Source organism: Macrobrachium rosenbergii, chromosome 3, assembly GCF_040412425.1.
Source record: "Macrobrachium rosenbergii isolate ZJJX-2024 chromosome 3, ASM4041242v1, whole genome shotgun sequence".
NCBI classification, from domain to species: Eukaryota; Metazoa; Arthropoda; class Malacostraca; order Decapoda; family Palaemonidae; genus Macrobrachium; species Macrobrachium rosenbergii.
In genome coordinates, this window is record NC_089743.1 from 88,081,961 (window position 1) to 88,098,482 (window position 16,522).

Here is a 16,522-nt window from a genome sequence, read left to right on the forward strand (position 1 = left end):
TATGAAGTAGAGCATAACTCAAAGTAATTTTGTAGTTATGGGGGATTTCTCACAACCACTCCCACAAACTAAGTACATGATTTGCGCTGGGTCAGTACAAAATGTCTGAATTACAATAATTCACATACAATAGGCTTAAACCTGTCCAAATGACAGTATTTTTATATCAGACAGGTTCTAATTTTGGCAGGATTTTTTCAGGAATGATAAAAAAAATGTAAAACTTAATTTTTGCAGCTAATGACATTTATAAAGATACAGTATTCCTGTATTTGTTCAAAAGATATTATAGGGCCTTTGTATGAGAAATTCATTCATGCAGAGCAATTAATATAGGGGAGTAAGTATTTTTTTTGAAAGGGGCAAACATAAAAGGGTCACAGAATGGTTATGAAGCTAAAACCAATGCGCATGATCTTTATTCTTTATAATATATATAGTACAGCCATAGGCCATTAAAAAAAAAAAATTTGAACCCTAAACCTAGTTAACCCCTTAAGGCCGGATGTACATACACTGAACAGTCAAAATCCAACAACCTACAGCCCATCATCAGACATATACCAACAGTGACCTAGCCAAAAGACTTCATGATGATCTCGCCATTAAAATATACCAGACAAGCATCACAACCACCTGAAGTGTTGAATCATTTGATTTTGTTGATTTTTTCTTTCTATTTCATTTCTCTCATATATATGTATTTTATCTTCATGATTTGCTTAAATAATTTTGTACTTGTACAGTACGGAACTTGTCGCAAATGATATGTATACAAATGGGCTAACACTTTTGATAATTTGATGAGTGCAATCGTTTCTTATTTCTGAAGATTTTCTTTTCTATTATTTTCTTTTCATTGTGCACACTTGATCATCTTTAAATAATTGTAAGTTTTAATTCATCAACTAAGTATACAGTACATACAGCATTTACACTGCAAAAGTAAGTATAGCTTAGTTTTACCAGACCACTGAGCTGATTAACAGCTCTCCTAGGGCTGGCCCGAAGGATTAGACTTATTTTTACGTGGCTAAGAACCAATTGGTTACTTAGCAACGGGACCTACAGCTTATTGTGGAATCCGAACCACATTATAGCGAGAAATGAATTTCTATCACCAGAAATAAATTCCTCTAACTCTTCATCAGCCGGCGGCGGGAATCGAACTCCGGCCCATCGAATGACGGTCTGAAGCTCAACCACTGCAAATAAGCAAATGTTCCTATGCTGGCAACTCCAATAATTTTCTTAATTTTCTGCCATTTTTCTAGCCTTACCTTTTTTTCTCTTCATTTCTCTCTCATTATGCGACTTCTTATTTTCATCATTCCATACTTTGTTCGAATATAATTGTAAGTGTATTATAACTATATGTGTATCTATTACAAATAAATGCTCTAGACTTCGTAAATTCAATGCTTTTGAGTGGCTAAGAATGTACCCCTAATCAACACATGACAATGTCACTAACATCTGATCGGTCACCATACTCATCAGTGTTCAAGTCTTTCCACTGAAAAAAAAAAAAAGAATATATATCACCTAACAATTTAGAATAACTGGTGACTATACACTCTACTGACTTAGGACAAGGAACAATGAAGAAAAAAAAAGTAAAAGTTGGAAAACATATGAGCACCATTACTGTCATGGAATCTGCAGTGGGACAAGCATCGCGTTAACATTTCACAACATACAAGAAGGGCTTCCACTTAGCACTGACATACTGAACAGGGAAGCTGCATAATACTTGTTCTTTAGCAACCTGTTCTGCAGTGAGCAACATTCTAAGTAAAATATGAGCTTTGCTTTTTACATAAGCCAAATAACTTATACTCAGCATGCTCTCCATGTCAAATTCTACTACTTAATTTGCAAAAAAATTACCCTTGAGAATCCAGGAGATCTAAACCTTTTAAAAACTATGTTGGCCTGAAATAAGTTGTCTTAAGTACGTACAGATAGTAAATTTCAGCTCTAAGACTAGAAACATCACTTACACAGACCTTTCTCAAAGTTTATGGACTGATTTGCTACATAAAAGTTTAGGAACTCAAAGTCTCACGACCGATCTGTTATCAACTGCCTCCAGAAACTAAAACCTAAACTGTCTGCTGGCTAAGAGAAACATTCCTAAGCAGCCTAGAAAGCAAACTATTTTATGTCATCGAACCTACATAAATCAGTTTTAAAGCATCTGTCTGATTATCTCAAAACAGTATGAATGCCTAAGCATACAAAGTTATTGATATGGTGAAAGTAAAATACCTCAGGAAAAAATTTTTTTTCAACTGGTTGAACACTTGAATAGAAGGCGACCATTTAAAGTTTTCTCAAGTCAACAGTTTCACTCTTGTTGGTTTTAACTTTTCCAACCAAAACAATTAGGTGCAAAAAATGCAGCACACTCTTGTTGGTTTTAACTTTTCCAACCAAAACAATTAGGTGCAAAACACGCAGCAATGTGAAATGTCAAACCAAAATGCTCATGAACTGAACTTCACACCAAACTGTATATGAGTGACATGCAAAAAATTTAAACACTTACAAATGAGAAATTCTTCTACATAATAATGTCTAATTTTGAATCTGCTAAGCAAAAGCAAGAGATTCTAGCCAAGCTATTTCTGTGCAGTAATAAATATGGATTTTCATGCTTCATTATACAGTGTTTAAAGGTGAAAATCAAATCTCTGACAACGATGAAACTTCCTACAACAAGTATGTTAGCCTCAGACAGAAAAGAGCAATAGAGTTACAAAACCTTCAATATCTTTTTTTAAAACTGTCATCTCAAAACTGTATCAAAAGTAATACATGACAAACACAAAGATTCCAAGTTCCTCACATCCACAAAAGCTACAAAAGGAACCAACGTGAAAATTTACACTATGGGATATCATTTCATGATATTCCATTTTTGGATTAAAAAGCTACTAACATTTAATGATAAAAGGTTAGCAATTTAAATGTTAATAGTTTAAAGACAATATCCTTCAACAAAAGGCCTCAAAAGACAATAGTTTCAACACCAGTCCCTAGAAACTCATCAATCAAATTTCTGTCTTGGCAGCAAACTCTGTTACTGTAATGTCTTCAAAATCAGTCATTGTAAAAGTAATCTCAGTGAACTGACCTTACTCAAAACAGCAAGAAACTGGTCATAGCTGGCTTTTTCAATGAAAATGTAATTCACATGGCATAGCAAAAACATAAATATTGTAAAACATACTCTTCAGGCCTCAAAAATTATTCCCTGGCTACTGAAATAAAAAAGTAAAAAAAAAAAAATACAATAACATGAAAGTAACTGGACCTAATACTCTAGAATGGCATAAAGTACTGTAAATCAAAGTTAGCACTCCTGTTTGGCATAAACTACTGTAATGTAATGTATATTAATCTACATTATGGGTACTATAAAAGTGTGCATACTGTAATAGTATATGAAAGGTACAGTATACAACATGAAGATCAACCACAAATGTAATAAAACAAAAGATGGTGTGCTGTGAAAAAAGTAACAATGCACTGTACATATACATACTGTACAATAATGTTGCCTCATAACAAAAACAACAGAATCACCACCTGTATCAAGAAACAACCTCAACAAAAACCCCAACACCGAGATTATGTATTCAAAATACACAGCAAAGCATTTGTTACATTTCAGCAAGAGAACAATAACCTAGAAAACAAGAAAGGAGTCAAATTTACAGAATTCCTGAAAGATACAAGAAGGCTTATTACATTTTCAAAGCCATACCAATTGCATCGGCATACTGCCTCACGACAGTTCTTGCTGGCATCGTTGTTGCTGGTCGTTCTGCTACACCCTCACGATCGATACCAAGTGGATCCAGAGCGGCAATCAAGTGTCCACGAGCCTGTTACATGTTCACACATTACACAATCAATTACAAAGACTGTAAACAAGTACCTTACTTTACATTCTCATCTCATTACTAAATATATTGATTAAAATATAAAGTTACAGCCTTACACTGTATCGTGTGTACGACTAAACAGCTAAACATCTGGATCTAACTAAAAGGACAAATAAACATGCAAATATTAACACAAAACAATACAGTTAAAAGAGAAAATAAATGGCCTACAGTACACAATACTAAAAAATTAAAACTTTTACCATGCACTGAAAAATCTTGACTAAATGACTATCACAAAAATCCTACCTGAATTATCAAAATCAAAACAAAAAGTGACAAATAAAATCCCTAATCAGAAAAAGAAAGCAAATCAGGTCTATTCAAATCACAAGAAAATATGATATAATTTTTTCTTTGCCAAGATAAATTTGTCAACTTTTAAAGTAAATAATAATACAGTACTAATGTTTAGCATAAAAATTAGACCCACATCGTACTCTTTGAAGGTATTCCTTGATGTAAAATAAAAAACTGATGCATCCGAATACTACATGCCACACAATATTTTACTAAACCACCTTATTAAATCCTTCATAAGGTATTGTAGTTCACAGGCCTTTGGCTTATCTTTCCTCAATATAACAGAGTATAGTACTGTAATGACAATTTTCATGATGTAACAAAGTATTTGGATACTTACCCACTGCTAAAGTTAGCTTTATCTTCGTGCCGTTTAGTACAGTCTGCATTAAAAAAAATCAAAATATGCTTGGCTAACCCACTCGGACTGTCTCTGTAGTCATCTATTTACCACCAGATGGTGCTGGAATATTTACGTTCCTGTCATATTTCTTCATGACCACCCACTATGTTTGGGGAGGCTGGGTAGGCTTCCATTTTAACAGTAGGGAAGTATCCAAATAAGTAATTTTATCATGAAAATTATCATTATTTGGAATGAATCTTAACTACTGTTAAAGTTAGCTGACTACCACACTGAATGAGGATGGTGGGTTAGCGCAACCAGAGAAACGGTGTGCGGCCAAGCAAACTAAAAGCTTTTTTTCAAAGGGGAGAAAAAGTTTCTCAACATTCAGCCTGATGTGTGATTCTTACTGGTAAGTACTGTCACCAGACATTGGAACCACAACAGGGTGTAAGGTCCTCATAGCGAGACTTTTCAGAGGATCCTTACAAGGAAAAAAGGACTGTCATGTGGAGTACTGGTGACTCCTGTGCCTGGGTCGAAAGTCCATAACCGACAGTCCAAAACTAAACTACTAGCGTCAGATAAGAAGGTGTGCTCTTATACACCAAGTGTACCTTTACGCTCCCAAAATTCAATAGCGGGATTTCTAACAAACTAATGATACGACAGAAAGCAAGGTTACTATCATATCTGGTTCAGGGGAAAGAGTCCCTGCCGCAACGAAAGGACTAAAGACTTAACACCCCATGCTAAAATTAAACATTCGCAAATAATGAGGCAAAAACAGTTATGACTCCCCTGAGCTGCAAGACAACCTTCTCTAGACGAAGGTTTTAAAGGAAATAAAGACATGTTTATGGTACAGAAGCCATGAGGATTATTTCCAAAAATGGTAAAAACTTAGGAATCAACTCTGTGTGCATAGACTTTAGCCATCATGGACATAGGAATGTTTGGCCTGCTAACACCACAGATAAATTCTTAACTTCTCCTCTTACAGGTTTATGACTGTCCAGGTAAACCCTTAAGAGTTCTAACTGTACATAATAAAGCCATTACTCCACTGCTACCTAAGCAGTTAAATTATGCACTGTCACAAATCTGGGAAGGGTTTACAATTCTAAGTCTATCCTCTAAGCAATGAAGGAGAAGAGAGAGGTTGCTGATAGAGCAAAGCCAAAGAGCTACATAGGGCTTGAAGCTATTTACTATAACCTCTTACTAGGTCTAATCTGGACATAAAGACAGCCACTTCTTCATTGTCTACAAAAGCAGTTAACTTAGTCACTAACAAAATTGGGAGGGGCTTCCTTCTCTATATCTTTTCTAAGCAAGGAAAGAAAAGAGACGGGTTGCCACTAGAACAAAGACCTCATACAAGAAAGGGCATGAAGCTCACTTATACACTTTGCCGCAATGAGACCTAAAAGAAGTGTCCACAAAGTTCTTAAGTGATGCCTTATCAAAGGGCCTAACTGAGGTTATGTTAACATCTGAAGGCTTACATTTAAATTTCATTGTAAAACATGATTGGAAGATGAAATTCCCAGCACAAAAGATTGAAAACCTTTTCAAAATTTAAATTGCGAGCAATATTCCAATCAGCATGATGCAGAACTGAAAGCAATGTAAAGTGGTATCCTTGATCACTGTGACAGAAAAACTGCTTTGCATATCTGAAATACTGGTAAAGCTTAAATAAAGAAATCTACTGGAATGGGTGCTGGATATCACTCAGGAAAAGTACCAAGATAAAAAATTAACCATCATTGTTGATACACAAGTCTAACAGTGAAGGGCCTTCTAGATTTAAGGATTGCTTCCTTGGCAATTCTCAAAATCCCCTTAGCTTCTAACAGGCAATTAACAATCTCCACGCGGTGAGATGAAGTATGTGGAGGTTTGATGGAATCTTCTCGAAGAAGACTGTCTGAAAAGATCCTTCCTGGATGAAAGAAGACGAGGAACATCTACCACCAGGAGAGAAAGTTAGGGGAACCATTCCCTTGGGGCCAAGAATGCACTAACAAAATCATCCCTGTGACCTGCAAAGTTCAGAACTTGTTCAGCACTTCCTCATAAACATCCAACAAAGGAAATACCTAAAGATCTAAATTTGACCATTCTAGAAGGAGGGCATCACCTGCCCATGCCTGAGGATCCTGGCATGGAGGTCAGTAAACTAGTAGTGTAGTGTTTTGGGCAGTCGTGAACTGATTGGTGTTTGGGTCTTCCTAAAGGTTCCACAACTTCTGGAAAACCTGAGGCAGAGGAGGTTATCTGACTGGAGACCTTGCCCTTTCTGCTGAGTTGGTCTTCAGTACCACGGTTTCTTCTTAGGACAAAATGAGGAAATGGAATGATGTTGTTGGACCCTGTACAAAGGAAAAGGTAGTTTCTTTGCTAGCCTGAACAAAATTCTTGATTTGTATCTCCTTGTTGTCTTATGTCAGAACTGAGACTTGCATAAGACTATTCTAAACTGTCAAGAGCTGTAGGATGTTTACACTTTCACTTCCTCACACCAAATGTTTCTCACAATGGCCCGTCAATCTGCCTCCACAACATCTGAGGACATTGTAAAGGTTCTTGAGGTCTAAAGGCCCTCCATATAGTTCTCAACAGTGGCAGAAAATTGTTATCCTTCTATCTATTGGGAAAAAAAATTTCAACAAGACAGTTGGTCCTCATCCTCAGATGAACAACAACTCACTGGGTTAGAAAAGCACAGACAGTCAACCTTGACTAAATGTCCACTCCTAAGGCTAGACATAAAACAAAATTATCATCATAACAAATTGGTGAGAAACAAACCAGTCATCCAAATATGGGAGAACTACAGTACTCTGATACCAAGCAGATGAATCCATACTCCTAAGACTTCAACTCATGGGAGACTACTTTAACTGAGGGATTACCGGGAAGTGGAAGTACAAGTCCTGCGTGTTGACAGAATTTATTCTTTGCCCTTCTGAAAAGTTGCCAGGACCCAATGAATGACTCACTGAGAAGGGCCTAATATGAATAAACTTGAGACAGGACATGCCCATGGCTCAATGGCCTTGCTGCATAACAACTATCCAAACTACCTTCCACACCCTGAACTTTTCTGTATGAAGAGTGTGGAGAGAGGGATATTAGGAATTTGATGGGGGGTAAAATATAACAAAAAAGTACAAAGTATCTTTCCCTAAGAACCACCACTACCAAATGCTCTACTTGACACTTTGCCAGACACTTCAGAAAATCTGCACTAGGCCAGCCTCCTGAGGATCCACACAGCCTAATTGGACTGGCCTAATTGGACTGGGAGTTCAACAAAACTTCAGTTAAGGTTACATGTGTAAAATTTTCACTGAAAATGTGAGCCAGAACTCTACTGGAGCAGAAATCGAGAGTGAAAAATTGGGAGATTCTGTATGGAACTTTGGTGCAAAAAAAGCCTGTAGGAGCTAGACCCTAGAGGGAAGACTTCAAAGGTAGTGCTAAGAACTTCTAACCTCCGGATTCGAGACATCTACGGTGATGGCCATAACACTTAGGGGTTAAGGAGACAATGATGGACCATTGTCTAAAACAGCTACTAATGGTTGAGCAGGGCTATCGATATGATTTTACATAACTGTTTCTTTACTTTACAACAGAGTTGCAAAAGGAATAAGACATTCCCCCCATGAGTCTTGGAAGTAGGTCTATCATCTTCAGGACTAATACAACTATTATCATCATCATATCTTAAATGTATTACAGTATTTATCTGTTATAGATTGATATATCCACCCCTAAGTCCCAAAATTTGGTAACAAAGCCATTACACCAGTAGTTATTTTTAGGTATGGCATTTAGGCCTTTGTTACTCTAGCTTAAGGTATAGGAAATATGGGATAGCTTAGCCTAATGTATTGTAGCCTATGTTGATTTTTTACCTATATGCCCTATAACACAGCTTACAAAACTGGGGAGGGATGTAGACAAAGCAGACAACATTATATCTATATATATATATATGTATATATATACATAAATACCTACAAATGCGAGCAAAAACATTGCATACACATAAATATTACACTTACAGTAATCAAGTTGAAGTGCTAAGAATGAAGAAGTGTAAGAATGAAATACTGCATTCAAAGATACTTTCACCTCACTATTAGGCCAAATTACCTTACCTATTAGAGGAGTCTTCGCTTCCTAGGTCCAAGAACTACAAACTGCAAGTTGAACAGAGGAAGGTGAAAAACGTATAATGTATGTAAGACCTAACCCAGCTCTGAGCAGCTTCAAAACTGGAAAAAGATGCAGTCACATCTGAGAGCAAGCATACACTAAACAGTTTCCGTTTCCCTTTGACTGTTCATCCATCTCCCAAAGGCTCTACATTCATGATAACGTACCCTACCAAAATCAGTGTTAACTTCTTACTTTTACCCAAGGTAAAAGTAAACTAAAGAGCACCGGTTACCAGATTCAACTTCAGCAAAAGGATGTGAAAACGGAAAAATGCCAGCTATGCATTGCTTAAATACTAGAGGAGAATCAACCAAATCACGGTTGAAACAAGGCCACTGTAAAACACCTCAAGTCTAATCGAAGGACCACATGATGTCAGCAAAGGCGTCATGGGATGCCAGTAGTAAGTACCGGAGGTGGGAAGCCGTGAATACATCCGAAAGGCGAATACTTGAGAAGCGAGAGCTGAGCTATTACTGGGCTAACTCACCCTAGATAAGTAAGCGGCAGAAAAGGAGAGCCGCTACACGAGAAGGAATAAATGTCACAAGGTGACGAATACGAGACAATAGACAGAAAAACTGAGTGGGGGGGGGGGCAAAAGAAAAGAGCAGAGCTGACACGTGGCTCGGAATGACTGAAGCAAACGTAACTAGTCTGAATTCCTAATTCTACCATCCACCTATATCACAATACATCTCCAAAGGGGATGGAATAGGAGCCAGCCAGTGTTGCCAACTTAGGAAAAACTGCTACGTTTAGCAGATTTCAGGTTATCACAATTGGCAATACTGGAGCCAACGAACCTGAGATAAACTTCGAACTCAGCAGGAGTTGTTTGGCGGCTCGGCGCTGAACCCGAACCAGAAAAACGGTTGAGAGAGAGGTGTCGAAGGGCACAGAACCTTGGTCTAGAGACATACCTTGGTTCCATCAGAGGAGACAACCAACTGACTCAGGGCAGTCCAGAGGGCAGGCTACACACAAATGCCAAGGCTCCGACACCTCTCTCATGGGGGAAACCGAAAAGGTTGAAAACTGGCCCTAATATTTTCAATCAATCAAAACCCTAACTAATAAAAGAATATATGTCAATTATTATTTTTCTCCTGAACCACATAGGAAGCAAAAACAGGCAGAGCAGAATGACAGCGAGAGAGGAATCAACCTAGGCTATCAGGTAGGTTACTGGAGGAGAAGCAACACCGGAAGACAAAAGGAAAAGACCAAGTAGGCTTCTGGTATGCCCTAACTAATTGTCTACATAAATATCAGCCTCTAACATCTTCCAATACTGCACAAAATTTACATTCTCTCATCAGATGACTCAAAATCTACATACCAAGAGAACCACACTTGTGACTGAGCAGCTAGTCTAACACAGGCTACATGGTCATCTTGCAAAATCTAAACGTTCTGTTTTCACAGTCTCTCCTATACAGCCCAATGATTTCAGCTCTGCTCGATGTAGGTGACATAAAGCAAAAACAGAAACGAGCACAATACCGTACAGGCGAAAATTAGCCAAAAATCATCAAAATATTACTAACACCGATCTGATCGTCTGTATAACAGGTCACCTTGAAGAAATATGACAAGAACGTAAGCATTCCAGCACCATCTGGTGGGAAACAGATGACTACAGACAGTCCGAATCGGTTAGCCAAGCATATTTTGATTTTTTTATATGCCGAACACACCAAACAGCACAAAGATAAAGCTAACTTTAACAGTAAGTAAGATTCATTCTAAATAATTTAATTTAAGGCTTAACTGCAGAAACTGTTTCACAACGATATATTTTAAAATTCAATGTATGCACTAAGCTAATTGTTTCTGAAAATAAATTACAGTACAGCAATTGCATAAAAAAAACCCAGAAATCACAATACTGTACAGTATAATCTGTAAACCTAATCAGTCCCTACACGAAGAGCGTTCCACCGTTAACTCAAAAGAAATTTTTAATTATCATTATTGTAAATTATGGATGTGCCCAACTGTCGATAAACAATAAAGCTGATGACTGTGGAAGTCAGAGCATAAAGGAAAATAAATGAGAATTGTTGCTACAGCAAAACTACCAGAGCACAAACACAAGCTTCACAAACATTGTAAAACAGCACATAGCTGTCTCTGCATCAGCAGCTATAACTGACACTTGTATATCGAGAAGAAAACTATTTCAGCATTCTGGATTAAAAATGAACAAGACTTTATCTGTTATAGGTCTCTTTCATTTTTTATTTCAAAATTTTAGTGCCACTTAGGAAATTATCATAACGCCATTTACTAACTTTTGCCCGATATCATTAGACTAATTGTAGCCAAGGAGAAACATTACACTGTATGCTGTATAGTTTCTTAAAGGGGAAATAAATCCTTATTTCAGCAGGAAGGCCTTCTTAACTGTACAACATGAAAAGCCCATTAAATTACACTCTGTTGTGTAAAGAAGTTCAAAAATTTACAAAATGCTGAAGAAGATCAGCTTCCTGACTTGGTTCTTTTAAAAATATTGTGGTACCTTCAGCAGGAATAATAAAATCTGTTACCAATCACATGGAACCTTGCACTTTCAGCAACTTTATTTATGATACAGTATACTGTTGGCAAATTTGCAAAAACAAGGTTATGACATAACTTATAGTCAATTGTGAAAAATTCACAAAATATATCAATATTCCTTCAATACTCAGAAAGCAAAGTATAATTATGCAGAACTTGTAGGTATACCTACTTAAAGAAAAGTCTGTTCACTACAAACCGTATACCGTATACGTATCATAAAATGCTTTATCCCATGTAGAGCAATAGAACTAACCCCATTTACATTATTATCAAGAACAAACTGCTCCATCTGGCAGGCCTTCTATCTCTGCATCTACTCTGTAGTGTCAACATCTCAGCAGAACTATATCCTGGAGTTTTCTTAGCCTTTGTGCGATCTTGCTCTCCTGTTAATTTTTTTCCTCACTTCTGCTCTTTATTTTTATCTTGGATCTGTACTACCTTCATTGCCTGTGTATGTGCACGTGTGTGCGTTGGAAAGAACTAACTTCCATTTGACACTCATTGTAAGGTTTGAGTAAGTACTCAATATTTTTTTTTTTTTTTTTTTTTTTTTAGGACTTCCTTCACTGACAACTTTATGTAATCTGTTTTTACTCCAACTAAAATTCATGTCTCTATTTACTTATTAGATGGACATTGCGCAATACTTTTTTATTCTTAAAAGTAATTTTTAAGTTTTTGGCAGTGCTTGGATGTCTGTCTCGTTCCTTCACGGCAATGAATAGTAAGAGCTAATTAGGGTTGGTGGAGTTTTGCCCTGAGACTATTGTTGTTCTGACCTGGCTCTAATTTGCCTCGCCACACCTGTCACTGCCAGGTAAGGTATGCATTTCTTTTATGTCCTCCTGGACAAAGACCCCACCTCTAGTGCTTGCCGAAAACAAGCCTTCGCCACAGAAAACTTGTTCAGTCTGCATGGATTAGGACACGGACCAGTGGTTTAAGTTTGCACAAAAGACAGCATAAACGGGCTGTCTCCAAGATTCCTCCCTACATCTTTGGACTCTTTCAGCTGGAGACAGGTTCCAGTCTTCCTCTCCTGTGATAAAAGATTAGGTTTTGTTGGGCAAAGTAACTACGAGAGCTGTACCTCTACCACTAATGAAGGATAAGGTGCTTCAAGCTCCCAGGGCTCGCTTCACTTTCTGGACAGAAGACAGACTAGTATTTCCAGTTCCTGTGCTCACCCTAGGTAGTGACACCCCATTGTTCCCATGCATGAGGGATTCAGACTTGGTATTTGAGCCACTATATCCCACTGGCCCTGCCAAAGGCCCATATCATGACAGTGTTCTCCAGACAGGTGAAAGGGATAGGCACACAAAGTAGAGTTGACCCAAGAGACACTGCTTCCCCAGTTAAGAAAAAAACCTGCTGGTGTGACTCCTCAGCTGGTACAACTCAGATAGGAAGACCATGGCTACCACAAATTCCCTAGTGGTAGGCCAAGCTCATTCCTGGTCATTCCTGCTTCCAGCTCCACTAGTGATTTGCCATCTCCTAGGGTCCCAGGCAAGGACCCCTCATCTCCCCAGCAAGAAATGATCTGAGTCCATTTTGCTATCCCAGGAAATGAATGTGTCAAGGAGTAGAGGCGGGAACACATTGCAACAAGACTTCCTTCCACTTTAACTGAGCAAGAAAGTTTAACCCACCCCACTGCTTCCACCTCAATGGACTTGACCACAGGGAAGTGTTCCTACAATTTCCACCAAGCAGACGACAAAGTTCATCTCCTCTCAAGATCATCTATTCTTGGGACCATGTAACATTAGCAGAGGAACCTGACAGTGAACCCACCAAGGATAAAAGAACCTTGCAAGATGAAGCCTTGGAGAAGAGTGGGGGTGGGGGATTCCTGGATAGGGTCTGTGGCATCCTCCTCAAGATGGTTTCTGAGCATGCTTCCAGATTGTTCCTCAAAATGGGAGTGAATAAGGCCCTGGTCTATATGCATATAGCATCATTGTAGCCCAGGTAACCATTTTCAGGGCATACTTATAGTCAAAGAAGGATTAACCACAACTGCAAGTCATGCCCATGAGGCTTGGGCAATCTTTACCTCTGTGATCTTAAAGCACAATATGGAGATAACAGTAAACCTCTGGTTAGGAATGTAGATACCACCAAAGAGGTTTAATCGGGGGGAGATATTCTATTGCCGGATTAGTGAAGCCGACCTGGTCAGTGTGTGTAGGGCAAAAAGCTCACTCACCTAACCCACTGCAAGACCTACTAAAAAAACCGGTAGCTCAATTCAGCTTGAAAATCTGTTTTGGAATGACATAAGCTCTCATTTTATTGTCTTAAAGGATGCCTAATTCATGTGCTGCATATGTATGCCTCAAAGATTCAGAAAAACCTTAAATCCATTGGTTGCATTTCATCAGTAAGTAATGTGTGGGTTATGACTATTGCACATTGTTTTTCTAAACCATGGAGACAACCAGCACATGAATACTGTAATTAGACAAACCCTATAGGAAAATTTACTTTTCATCTTTTTTTTCATAATCATTATAAAGACAGAGAAGACAATATGTAAATTATACTAGAAAACAAGCAGTACACATTTTCATTTAATAATTTATGTTAGTGACATGTTTATCTACCTCGTTCACTTGTGACACACTGCCCGTATCTTGCAATAAGTGGTGGTATCAAGTACAGTATCATATTTGGATATTATAGTAACACATAGATTCTTACTTTCAACTGTTACACACTGTTATTATATTTTGTAAAAAGATGTAGTAGCTACGATGAAATAGTCTTATAATGGGATATCATATATATTCAAAAGCTTATCTTTGCAAGCGAGTGCACACACACACATACGCACAATTGTGCAAGTTAAATTATTATTTTTTTTCTTTATGTTTTGGCTTGCAGTTTTCCAAAAGATGATCTTAGAAAAAAAGGGTGAAAACTTTTCTCCAAACAAGCATTCCCATTTGTTCGAAGTTTTTCAAGGAGGAACAATTTGATCGGTTGCTCTCCAAAGTTCGATTACACACCGAGACTATACCGAGCATATTTGAATCTTTTCCTGATTATCTCAAGATAAAAAAATGCCTAGAAGAAAACCACCAAAAGAGCAGTTAGGGGATCATGTGCCTTCACCTGGCTGTATAAGTGAAAATTAAATAATTGTAACTGAGGCTGTGTGTAAAGTGAAAACTCAGTGATGCTCAAGCTCAGGTATGCTCATAAAGAAACATCATCTTGTCGAAAAGAATAGTGACTTCAATAATGTTTATGTGAATAAGGAGGGAATCTTTCATATGCACCACTAGTCTGGACGTATTAGAGAAGTATGCTGGTGGTGTGCCAAATCTCTCAAAGAGGCAATTTGCAAAGAACAGAAATCTTCCATCTGGGGGTAAGTGTTCCTTAGAACTGAGAAGTTTTGCCATCACCCATCACTTTTATTCCCAGCATGCACACTGCTATGTTCGAAAAATGTTTGTTACGTGTTTAACGCATCCTAGAACAATTTTGAAGTGGTATCAACATGTAGACGGCCAACCAGGATCCATGAATCTCTCTTTACAGCATTAAAGATGAACGCTGAAGCAGCATTGGAAGAGGGCAAGCCTCTAATTTGTTCTTTAATCAGGGACGAAATGGCAATCAAACAGCAGGTAGAATGGGATGGGAAAAAATATGGGTCTGTTGATATGGGCACAGAATTAGATAATGATAGCATTTCCTTAGCTAGAGAGGCTCTTGTATTTATGGTAACTGTAGTAAATGGTAGATGAAAATTACTTGTTGGATATTTCTTGATTGCAGGTCTTGCTTCTCATGAACAAGTAAATTTGATTCAGCAATGTTTAAGTAGGCTTCATTCAGCTGGGGTTACTATTATATCATTGACATTGATCATCTGTCAAGCAATGCTACAATGATAAATCAGTTGGGATGCTGTTTAGACTATGGTAATTTAAAAAACTTCATTCCCACAACCAATAACTCAGCAACCAGCCTGCATCTTCTTTGATCCCTGTCATATGTTGAAGCTGGTAAGAAACTCGTTTGGTGATAAGAAACATTTTATTGATGGAGAAAACTCAATTAAATGGATTATATAGAAAGATTGAACAATATGCGGGCTAATGAAGGATTGCATCCAGGGATCAAACTTAGATATGCACATATAGATTGGTTAAAGAAAAAATAAGTGTTAAACTAGCAGCTCAACTACTCAGTGAACCAGTTGCAAAATCCCAGCAATTTTGTATTTATAAAGACCTCAGAGAATTTCGAGGGTGTGAGGCAACAATTAAGTTCATCAAAATTTTCAACATCCATTTGACATCATGAATGTGAGAAATTTATGCTTTTTTTGGCTCCCAAAGGCCATTTCAGGAAAAAAATGAAAAACTGATTAAAGATTTTTTGTCTGAAGCTGAGGAGTACACCAGAGAACTTAAACTCAATAACAGTATTCCTTTGCTTAATTCGATTACCTTACTGTATATGATAATTTAGTTGGATGTCCTGAGCCACAATTAAAATTTTTGATGAAATATAAAATGAGCCAGGATCACACAGAACTTTTTCCAGTCAAGTCAGAAGCAAGGGAGGATGCAATAACAATCCTACAGCCTGTCAGTTGTCTGCAGCATACAAAAGGATTTTGGAGCATAATGTTTGCAAGGTGTATGCCATGGAAACTGCATTCCATTACAATCAGTTCTAAAAATGGAACACAATTAGGCAACCCTTCAGTTCTAGCTGTAAATTCTTCTGTGGCTAAGATCAACATTTTGAATCATGACATTTCTGAGATTTTACCAGAAGGAGATGTTGATAGTGAGGAGTACAAACACATTCCTAGCACTCATCATCTGTCATTATGTTCAAATAGCATTGTTGCCTATATAGCTGGATTTGTTTTACACAAACTAAAAAATCTCTGAAGTGTGTGAAACACGTACGGCGTGGTAACCGAAAATCACCACCAACTGAAAATCGGCGATAATAGTACTGATCCCTGGTTATCGGTGCCGATAACTGGTGATCAACGCCGCCAATAAGAGGCAATCGGCGCCGATAACCGGTTATCAGTGACAAAAATCTGGTTATCATCGTTGCTAGACAAGTG

At 37.7% G+C, this 16,522-nt stretch overlaps 1 protein-coding gene and 1 long non-coding RNA gene across 15 annotated transcripts in view; one reads left to right on the forward strand and one right to left on the reverse strand.

Annotated features, from left to right (window-relative positions):
* Positions 1-16,522, forward strand: part of LOC136826957 (uncharacterized) — a 163,352-nt gene that overhangs the window by 134,418 nt on the left and 12,412 nt on the right. The window lies entirely within an intron of this gene.
* Positions 1-16,522, reverse strand: part of Nc73EF (oxoglutarate dehydrogenase Nc73EF) — a 148,927-nt gene that overhangs the window by 94,051 nt on the left and 38,354 nt on the right. For 7 of the 14 annotated variants that reach the window (XM_067084483.1, XM_067084431.1, XM_067084472.1 and 4 more), the window contains exon 4: positions 3,773-3,893. The exons of the other annotated variants lie outside the window; for them this stretch is intronic. In XM_067084483.1, coding sequence (XP_066940584.1) covers positions 3,773-3,893 — 121 coding nt within the window. The remainder of the gene's footprint in view (positions 1-3,772; positions 3,894-16,522) is intronic. 14 annotated transcript variants of the gene reach the window in all.